Here is an 11,234-nt window from a genome sequence, read left to right on the forward strand (position 1 = left end):
GTGTGAGCCTCAGCAGCCTGACCAACATGGTGAAACCCCAGCTTTACTAAAAATACAAAAAAATTAGCCAGGCATGATGACACGTGCCTGTAATCCCAGCTGCTCAGGAGGCTGAGGCAGGAGAATCACTTGACCCCATGAGGCAGAGGCTGCAGTGAGCTGAGATTGCACCACTGCCCTCCACACCAGCCTAGGCAACAGAGCGAGACTCCGGGGAGAAAAATAAAACTTAATTATGTGCATGTGCATTTTCCATGTTTCTTTGTCTTAATGTTTTATGATCATGAATGTATATTCAAAATTTTACTCTCATTTTCACTTAACATTACACAACTACATGCCTGGGGAAAACATTCATTCTGACCAACTTTTCTGTTTTTCTGAAAATGTCCCAAATATCACCAGATGCTGAAAAATTGCTATCCAAAAGAAACCCCAACACAAAGAAAAAGTGTTACTTCCTTGCCTCCAGCTTATAGTTATAAAGATTTTTTTTTTTTTTTTTTTTTAAAGGTGGGGTTTCACCATGATGGCCAGGCTGGTCTTGAACTCCTGACCTCAGGTGATCCACCCACCTCGGCCTCCCAAAGTGCTAGGATTACAGGCGTTGAGCCACAGCGCCCGGCCTAAAGATTTTTTCAAAGTAATAAATATACTTAAGTAATTTCTCTTAGAAATATATGGGTTTTTTTTAATGTCCACTTTTTTACTCAGGTTCACCTTTATATACCTATCCGACTTATTTAGATTGTTACATTCTGATTTTTGTTGTTGTTGTCGTTGAACTTAGTGTACAATATTGAAAATACCTATGAACTTACTAATACGAGTGGCCTAGATCAGAAGGCATCCCATAGCAAGAAAGCATGTAAGAGAGCAGTGGAGGGCTGAACTCACTTTCATGAGAAACCCATTCTCTATATAACAAACCCACTCCTATGATAATGTGATTAATCCATTCATGAGAGCAGAGTCTTCATGACCTAATCACCTCTTTTTGTTGTTGTTGTTATAGAGATGAGGTGTCACCATGTTGGCCAGGCTGGTTGAGAACTCATGACCTCAGTTGATCCACCCATCTCAGCCTCCCAAAGTGCTGGGATTACAGGCGTGAGCCACTGCGCCCAGCCTACCTCTTTTTTTTTTTTTTAACTTGAAACTTCAACTAGAGTTCCTTTATTAAAAGAACTAGATCAAACAATAGTCTTTGAATGAGAAATTATTTTTCACATCAATTTTACTGCATCACAAACATTTTACAGTACAAGTTTAAATAAAGGAATTTTCTACTTATTAAAAGATTCTTCACCTCCTAAATAGAAATTGAAGTGGAAGCAATGCTATTAAGGATCACACATAAGCTAGTAGTGGCAGCAGAATTATCTATTAACATTCTCATAACACTAGTCTAAGTGACATTAACATTTTAACCACAGAGCTGCAGCTGTTTGCATGTGTTCTGAAGCTAGCATAATCTTTAAGACAGCCAGGGGAAAAAACCCTCAAAACAAATTACATAATATTCTATCTAGAAAAATCTCTAGGAAAGCACATTCTTGGGTGAAAGAAAACCACCCCTTTGTCATTGTGATGCACTGAGAAAAGCTTTGGAGTCTGACAGTTTGGCTCCTGGCTCTCCCACTTGTTTGGTAGGGTTCGAGTCCCTGTAAAATGTGATTATGCTCCTTCTTCAAAGGATTATTTTGATAATTTAATAAGAATGGATGGAAGGGGCCTAGTAGATAGTAAAACCTGATCAAAATATCAATAATTTAATTATTTTCTAGAAGCCAATTGAAACATTATAACATTTATTTTCTTGGTAGACCTTATGAGTTTATTCTCAAAGGCAATTTAAAAATCTCCCTCAGGAAAGCCATGCACCTTTTTATTAATTATGTTTATACTACTAACAATGTTTGGCTAATGATGTAAAAATACTTAAATCATACTAGACACAGAAAAAGAGATGTTTCTCAACTTATGGTAGTGTTGTATTTGACCGGAGCGTAGAAAGTTACCACAAAACAAAAGTATGCCAGATTGCAGGGTCATTTATTTATGCCGGCGACCACAGAGGACTCACGTCTCTCCAACCTGTGGTGGCAACAGGAGGGTGCCACAATTTTTTATACCCGAAAAACCACCTTGGGAGTGGGGGTGAGGGGCAGGGATGGGGATGAAAAGGCTTCAGACATTCCGAGGGCTAGTGGATTCTGTAAATTACCTCCTGGGCAGAGATGAGGGTGGGGGTCACCGGACATTCCAAGGGCCAAGGGGACTTTTGTCATTCCGTTTGTTACTTAAGTGGTTTACAGAAGTCAAGATAAACATTTGTTTACACATTATCTGGTTAAGGTGGAAATCACAGACCTTAGTTACTTATTACAAGTCACAGGAGCCAGGATGGGACTAGCTTGGGCTGCTTAGTCTGGCAATTGCCGGTAAGCAAAGGCTAGCAATTCTGGCAGTTACTGATAAGAAAAGGTAAGCAACTTTACATAGTTTTGAAGAACAAACAGCAGTTCTATTTACAGAGGCCAAGGACAGTAGTTATTGTAAGGAGAATGGGGCAGCCATTTCAACTTATCTAAAAACAGTTTTGCATTTTATAAAATAGTTTTGCTCTGGTTCTGGCTCTAGGCCAGCACAATATCACAGTAGGATTACATACCAATAAACCCACTGTAATTGAAAATACCATAAATTGAAAATGCAAGCCTGCCTTAAATATGCTCAGAATACTTACATTAGCCTACAGTTGAGCAAAATCATCTAACACAAAGCCTATTTTATAACAAAGTGTTCTGATGTAATCTATGGATGTTCTACTGAATATGTATGGCTTTGGCACTATGGAAAAGTTCTAAATTGGAGACCATACATAAATGAAAGACTAAAATTGAAAAAGAAAAAGAAAATGTAATAGGTTTCTCTAAATGAGAATGTCAAATTCAGAATTACTTAACATATATAAAAGTACACATTCTAATATATGAAAAGATATTTTATCATTATTACTTTACTATATATTAGCATACACCAGCTGCATTTTCTCAAATGGCAAATGAGGCATATTTCCCTTTGATTCTCCCAGGAACCTCAGCATCATCTGTCTTTTGGAGGATTCAGATTCTTATGACATCTGTGATACCATCCATAAGGAGACCAGCAGTGCTTAGTAGTAAAGAACATTTTGCTAAGTTGTTCTACCATAGGTTCTTGTTCAAGGGGTTCAATTTTTTCTTTCAATCTGGTTTTCAGGATTTGATCATGTGTTTCTTCATTATTGTGCACAGGATCTGGCCAAGGGATAGGTTTTGTGTGTTCATATGGAATGTCCACAGAAGGGTGGTAACATACTATTGTCCTGCCATCAGAAGTCAGAGCAAGATTTACTTTGCAATTATAGTCATCTGATAGAGGAGAATATGTAGATTTATGACAAACACAATATAAAGCTCCATTTTGGATTGGAAATAAATGTTTCAGGATAGTTTGCTTTGACATCACCCATTTTACTGCAGCTACAGCCATGGTGTTTCAAGATGCTTATCAAGTGATATGAAAAAGATGATCTGAAGAGAAACTGCTTTTAAAATCTGCTTCTCAGCATACTAATTTCTACTCCTGTTTCACAGCTTCTTACCACGAGTTTGCCATCTTGTTTGGGGAACACATTCAAACCCTAGCAGCACTCAAGAGATTTATAAAAAGAGAAAGAACCAGACAAGGGCCATATCTACCCAAGAACCACTCCCTAATACCTACCCTGTAAACCTCTTCCACCCTACAAGCTATCGGGAACTGGAAACTGACTAAATACTGGGTTATTTCCTTTTTCGATATCAAGAGGGAAGCCTCAAAAGCATGAATTCCCTAAAGCAATTCATAACAGTGCCAACGTAGAGACCCTGCCAAATCAGCCCCAATCTGGGAAATTATTCCTTCTCTGATATAATTATTAGGGGCAAGGTACACAAAATTAATCCACTGAAGAACACTTGATATTGTATCTGTTCTATAAATCAGAATACCCACAAGTGGGCCATGTTTAGTCCAGAAAAAAAGTGGCTTACTCTTGCACAGAAAGTGAAGGGAATGGGAAGCTCCACCATATTTTTCTTCCTGGCTACTGTACCTCAAACTAAGAGTCCACTCTTTCAAGAGCTTGGATATTGAATACTCATCTAAATGGGCCATGGCTTGGGTTAAGGAGAACTGAACTAAGCTATTTCACTGCTGAAGCACCCTATTGAGCTCCGTAGAGAATTGGTTGAATTCACAGTGAGATAACCTCAGGAATACAGGGCTACAGAAACTTGGAGCCTGACTAAAAGCCAGTATCTTAGTCTGTTTGTCCTGCTATAATAGAATACCACAGACTGAGTAATTTATAAAGAATAGAAATGTATTTCTCACAGTTCTGGAGGCTATGAGTCCAAAACTAAGGTGCCAGCATCTGATGAGGGCTGTTCTCTCTTTCCAAGATGGCACCTTGAATGCTGCACTCTCTAGAGGAGAGGAAAGCTGTGTCCCCACATGGCAGAAGACAAAAAGGCAAGAGGAGTGAGTTCCCTCCGTCAAACTCCTTTATAACATCATTAATTCCTTCACAAGGGTGGAGCTCTCATGACCTAAACCCTCCCAAAAGGCCCCACCTCTCAACACTGTTGAATTGGGGATTACATTTCCAACATATTAATTTTGGGAGATACTTCAGACCACAGGTGCCAATGACCAGGAAAGGCCTAGCATCTCTACCATGAGCACGTAAAACTGAGACAGTTTCTGGGTCTAGGTCTGGGGCATATAACTATCTTGATCAGGCTGGCTGTAGTCCACTCTCACGGCTTCTGCTGCCCTAATTCCTGATTAAGTCTCATGAGCTTCCAGTCAAAGACCCTATTCATAATATCAGGGTATATGGTATAAATAGTTGAGCACTGCTCAAAATAGAAGCAAGAAAAAAAGAGGCTGAAGATGGCTATTAGGAGGATGGGGTAGTACACCTCAACTGTCATGTTAATGAGCTTAGACTCTACCCAGTAGACACTGAGTAGATGCCACAAGGTTTTATGCAAGAGATAACATGATCAGATTTATGTTTTAGGCAGGAAAGGCTGTGTAGGGAACATTGGCCAAAACCAGTTAGGACTCTTTTCTTTTTTTTTTTTTTGAGACGGAGTTTCGCTCTTGTTACCCAGGCTGGAGTGCAATGGCGCGATCTCGGCTCACCACAACCTCCGCCTCCTGGGTTCAGGCAATTCTCCTGCCTCAGCCTCCTGAGTAGCTGGGATTACAGGCATGTGCCACCATGCCCAGCTAATTTTTTGTATTTTTAGTAGAGACGGGGTTTCACCATGTTGACCAGGATGGTCTTGATCTCTTGACCTCGTGATCCACCCGCCTCGGCCTCCCAAAGTGCTGGGACTACAGGCTTGAGCCACCGTGCCCGGCAGGACTCTTTATATAACAAGGAACAGAATCCCAGTATAATCACCTTAAGAAAAGTTTTGGCTGGGTGTGGTGGCTTATGCCTGTAATCCCAGCACTTTAGAAGGCTGAGGCAGGCAGATCACCTGAGGTCAGGAGTTCGAGGCCAGCCTAGCCAACATGGTGAAACCCCATATATACAAAAATGCAAAAACTAGCCAGGCATGATGGTGGGTGCCTGTAATCCCAGCTACTTAGGAGGCTGAGGCAAGAAAAATCACTTAAACCAGGAGGTGGAGGTTGTAGTGACCCAAGATGGCACCATTGCACTCCAGCCTGGGTGACAGAGCAAGACTCTGTCTTAAAAAAATTTTTTTTAATTTATTTATTGCTTAGTATAACTGAACATTTTACACACAGGCCCACTGTGCACTTGACTTGATAGACAGCTCAAGTGGTGTCTCCAGCATCCATCTCTTGGCTCTGTTTCTCCTAGAATCAGCTTCATTCCCAGGCTGGGTCACCTTGCATTGGCAAAATGCCAGTAGCTCTAGCCTCACAGTCTCACAACACCTAGGTGAGGGGAAGAGAGTGCATCCCTTCCAGGAGATTCTGTTGAAGCTTCTTAGATTCTTTCCAGAACTCCAGCAAACACTTCCCAATGTCACTGGCTTTCTGTTGGATTATCTGCTCATCCCTGAGTCTATCACTAAGGACAGGTTGACTGTGTCTTAGTCAGTTTAGGCTGCTATAACAAATTACCATAGACCAGATGACTTCAATAACAAGCATTTATTTCTCACTGGTCTGGAGGCTGGACACTAAGATCAGGGTCTCAGCATGACTGGGTTGTAGGTGAGGGCCTTCTTCTTCCTTTATGGCCTCACATGGCTTTTTTTGGTGTGTGCACAGAGAGACAGAGACAGAGCTTCTACCTCCCAGGCTCATACTATCCTTCCCACTTCAGCCTCCAGAGTAGCTAGGACTACAGGCATTTGTACTACCATGCCTGCTAATTTTGTTTACTGTTTTTTAGACATGATGTCTCACTATGTTGTCCAGGCTGGTCTCAAACTCCTGGACTCAAGCAATCCTCCTGCCTTGGCCTCCCAAAGTGCTAGGATTATACCCAGTGTGAGCCACCATGCCCAGTCTCTTCCTCTTTTTTAAGGGCATTAATCTCATAGGGCCCCACACTTACGACCTCATCTACCCCAATTACATCTCAAAAGCCCCACCTACAAATACCGTCATATTGTGGATTAGGATTTCAGCATGTGAATTTTGAGGGGACACAAGCATTCAGCCCACAGCAGAACAGATGTGCTGATCAGCCTTAGCCAGTCAGGACCCATGCTATAAATGGGGACCTATATCGGAAATGAGGGAAGGGCAGCCCCACTCATACTATAGCTTGGCAGTGGGGGAGGGTGGTTTCCCAAAGGAAAATTGTTTTCTCAAAGGAAAAGTGGTTTTTCAAAGGAAACTGATTGCTTTACCAAAAGGGTGAATTGACATTGTGGTAGCCAACCCCCAAAGTGAACAGCTCACATGCTGGTCTTCATACACACCCTCCCACATGCACTAGCTTTGTTCTATGCAACCAATAGAATATGGCTGGAGTGGAAACGTTGGTAATTAGGTTTTAAAAGACTGTGGCTTTCCTCTCTCTCTCTCTCTCTCTCTCTCTCTCTCTCTCTCTCTCTTAAACACAAATATATGCATTACTTACTTGGGGAGAAGTCAGCTGCCATGTCATGACACTCAGGCAATATATGCAGAGGCTGACTGAAGCCTCCAGCCAACAGCCAGCAAGGAAAGGGTCCTGCTCACACCATGTGAGTGAGCTTGGAAGCAGAATCTCCGGCCCCAGTTGAACCTTGAGATGATGGTGGCCCCAGCTGACAGTTTGACTGTAACCTCACAAGCACCCTGCTGCAGAACCACCCCACTAAGCTGCTCCTGGATTCCTAACCCGCAGAAACCATGTGAGATAATATGTTTGCTGGTTAAATTTGGGGGTAATTTGTCACATAGCAATAGGTAACTAATACCGATGATGAGGCAAAGACAGTTGTACATTAAGTCAATCATGGGATTGATGGGGCAGCAACAAAGGGTGGAAACAAATTGCAGAAATATTGAGGAGACCAATTATAACAACTTGGTTATCAATTTGACATGGTAGATAAAGAAGGGAGAAGAATAAAATTTCAAGTAAATTAGTGAAATTTGCTTACTATTCCATTGTGTATATACTCCACATTGGGCACAGTGGCTCACGCCTATAATCCCAACACTTTGGGAGGCCAAGGCAGGCAGATTGCTTGAGCCCAGGAGTTCAAGACCAGCCTGGGCAACATGGTGAAACCCCATCTCTATAAAAACTACAAAAAAATTAGCCTGGCATAGTGGCTCACACCTGTAGCCCCAGCTACTCAGGAGGCTGAGGTGGGAGGATCACTTGAGCCCAGGAGGTGGAGGTTGCAGTGAACTGAGATCACACCACTGCACTCCAGCTGGGTGACAGAGTGAGATCCTATCTCAAAAAAAATTTTTTTAATTTAAAAAAAGAATGAAATTTCACTTCCAGGCTGGAGTATGGGTATGTAGCATGGGTGTAATAGAGGGATCAGAGAATAGAGAATGAATGGGTAATGTTACACCCAGGCTTATTGATTTGGAAGTTCCTGGGCCATGCTAGAAGGAGATTCCATAGGCAGTAGGATGCATATGTCTGAAGCATAGGAGAAAAATATGAGCTATTTTTTTTTAAAAGTTGAGAAAAATCCCCTTATATGTGACAGTTGATAAAACGGAAACAGATAAAGTCACCCAGGTTTTTGTTGAGGCAAAGATTTCAAGGGAGGCTGAGGCAGGAGGATTGCTGGAGTCCAGGAATTCAAGACCAGCCTTGGCAACATGTGAAGACCCCGTCTTGAAAAACATTTTAAAATTTAAAAAATTAAAAATAAATTGTTTTTTAAAAATTCAAGATGTGGAGGGAGTATTTTGTGCACAGATTAAGAATGTGTTTGCCTTGGAAGGAGCCTTCCCAATGACCAGTGCAAAAAGGGCCATAAGCCCAGAAAGGCACAAGCACAAATACTATGGGGGTGAGAATTCAGGGGAAACAAGTCAACCAAAGGCTAACAGTCAGGGCTGGGACAAAGGATCACAGGAATATGATTAATTTGCCTTAGAATTCAGACAGAACCCTGGCACAATTGGTCTGTGTCCACTCCTGACCTGGTGCATTTCGTATATGTCAGTGTGGCTCACATGCTACGGATTAGTCCATTAAAGATACATTCCTGCTTTATTGCATTTTACATTTCATGTTAAATAAATGCTCCTTTTGGTTGTTATTACAAGGCATGTAAAGTGCATATTTAGTGTCTTGTTTGAGAAGTCATTTGCCAACCATGACCTGCTCTGACACCTGGGCCATAGTCACCACTACTCGAATAGATCTCACCTGTCTCTAAATTCCTGTAGCACTTTATGCTTATACATCTCCTCTAGCAGTTATCATGGGTTTTCTTGGAATACGATTATTTGTAGACAGATTATAAATTCTCTGATGTTAGAGACCCTATTTTATAGCTTTCTGCACCCCTGTCAGTGAGAAGCACAGTTTCCTGCCCATAATAGTTGTAAACAAGTGCACAAACCAACTTGCACAGGACGTCACTTGGACTGGCTGATCAGTGCCACTCCCTGTCCTTGGATAATGGCATGTCCTATTCTCATAATTAAACTCTCTCAAGCAGCTATGTCTCTGCTGCCTGAAGCTACCCCTACCCATTACTGATTATCTCATCACAGATCAATGAGATTCTCTTTACCCCAGGAATTTGCAGTTTTGAACTGAGAGGCCCAAAGGTGAGGCATCTTAATGACAGCAGATCAGAAGAAAGTTGGCTTTCCAATCTGTGGCTGAAGTACCCAGGGCTGCCCTTGTACCAGCACCTCCTAAAACTGGGTTGTTTAAACCTCCCAGATCTCATGAGATGCTCCCAGCACCTTCTAGTAATTTCCTCTCTCTGCTTAAGATGGTTCAAGTTGACTTCTGTAACTTGAGAGCAAAAGAGCTTAACATACAACATGATCCAATGGAAGCAATCAAAAATGGATTTATCATTAAGGATTCAGAAGTGTCTCATGAAATGCGAAGGTCAAAATGTGCTCAGGCCTGAGGAGGAGTCTGAAACAGGAAGTGGGAACTGCTGAGAACTCAGAAATATACGGTTTCCACCTCCCTCCTCTGTTTTTGTATGTCATTTGCTCACCCTCTGCAGCTTGGCTTTCCCTGCCTCTCAATCTATATGGGAGAAGGTGACCACACCCTGTCACCCAGTTTTCATAGCCCTTCCATTCAAAAGTGATTCCAGAATGAGAATGGAACCTCTGAGTCTCAATGCCAAGTTCCCTGGAGAGGAAAATCTGATTGGCCCCGCTTGGGTGAGGTGTCTGTCCTGGTCCAGTCAAAGATGAGGTCACATGATGCAAACATGGCTGCCAAAGAGCCCACCTCATAGATGAGGATGATGTTTCTGAGGGTTATTGTCAACAAGGGTGACAACCCAAATGTTGAATAAACAAGCAGCTCAACTTCAAAATGGCCCTGACAGTCCTAGATTCAATTCCCAAGCACCCACCAACCTTTTGCCAAGACAGGCCAGACCAGCTTATCTACCCGCACTAGGCTCTGCTTTGGCAAAGACATGTGAAACGGTGTTATCTGCCTGAGTCATGCCTGTTTTCCTTGCATGACTAGGCACAAAAAGATACCCTAATGCTGACCTACTATAATTGTAACATGCAGGAGTAATCAGAGGCCTGCTATGTGCCCAGGTACAGTTCAAAGAGTTCCATAGCCTTCTTTCATTTGACCCCCTCAACATCCCTAAGAGAGGTATTGCTAATCCTATTTTATGGTAGAGGAAATATATTCTGAGAAGTTTGTTTCCCAAGTTCAATAACTATTAGTGATAGCGTGGGATTCAAGCCCAAGAGCTCTTCCCCTGGGCCAAGGTCCACTCTGGTATGGAATGGAGGAGTGCAGAGAGTGGAGCTGAGTGCCTTGGCCAGGAAAGTAGAGGCTAAAATGGAACTCGAGTTTAGGCTGAGGAACTGAAACACTGTGGATGCCCTGCTTAGTTTCTGAGGCTCTGACACTCCCCACAGCCTACGACACTCAGCACATGCCTCTCTTACTCAACCTTCCCCAGGAAAATGGGGCAAATAAGGAGCAGAGTAGCATGATGGTAACAACAGGGCTGGAGACTCCGTAGAGCGATTTATCTTTTGAGTCTCAAAGCATTTTATAAGCACTGCCTGTCCTGGGGAGATTTAAAAGACAGGCCAAATTTAGATCACATACCAACAATAATAGCTCACATTTATTAAGTGCTTACTGTCCCCGACACATGCGCAGAACTTTGTGTGCATTGAACTACTTACTTCCCCAAAACAACAAACTTTCATAAGAGGAGGCTGGGGCTTAGAAAATAACTTCCAGGCAGGGCACAGTGGCTCAAGCCTGTAATCCCAGCACTTTGGGAGGCCGAGGCAGGCGGATTGTTTGAGCTCAGGAGTTTGAGACCAGCCTGGGCAACATGGTAAAACCCCGTCTCTACAAAAAACTAGTCGGGCATGGGGGCATGCACCTATAGTCCCAACTACAGGGGCCTGAGGCAGGAGGATTGCTTCAACTCAGGAGGTGGAGGCTGCAGTAAGCTGAGATTGCACCACTGCACTCCACTTTGTAACAAAGTGAGACTCTGTCTCAAAAA

The 11,234-nt window shown here is 42.5% G+C and overlaps 1 protein-coding gene across 1 annotated transcript; it reads right to left on the minus strand.

The window, feature by feature from the left end:
• Positions 1 to 3,098: 3,098 nt before the first annotated feature.
• On the minus strand, positions 3,099 to 3,581 carry LOC108294581 (39S ribosomal protein L42, mitochondrial-like). Its single transcript, XM_037734230.1, has one exon. The coding sequence runs from the start codon at positions 3,535 to 3,537 to the stop codon at positions 3,109 to 3,111; it is 429 nt and encodes a 142-aa protein (XP_037590158.1). The 5' UTR covers positions 3,538 to 3,581; the 3' UTR covers positions 3,099 to 3,108.
• Between the last annotated feature and the right edge of the window lie 7,653 nt (positions 3,582 to 11,234).

This window comes from Cebus imitator, unplaced genomic scaffold, assembly GCF_001604975.1.
Source record: "Cebus imitator isolate Cc_AM_T3 unplaced genomic scaffold, Cebus_imitator-1.0 Scaffold590, whole genome shotgun sequence".
Lineage (NCBI taxonomy): Eukaryota > Metazoa > Chordata > Mammalia > Primates > Cebidae > Cebus > Cebus imitator.

Coding starts and splice junctions, on each gene's coding strand:
- LOC108294581 (XM_037734230.1), bottom strand. CDS start 3,537: ATGGCTGTAGCTGCAGTAAAATGGGTGATGTCAAAGCAAACTATCCTG.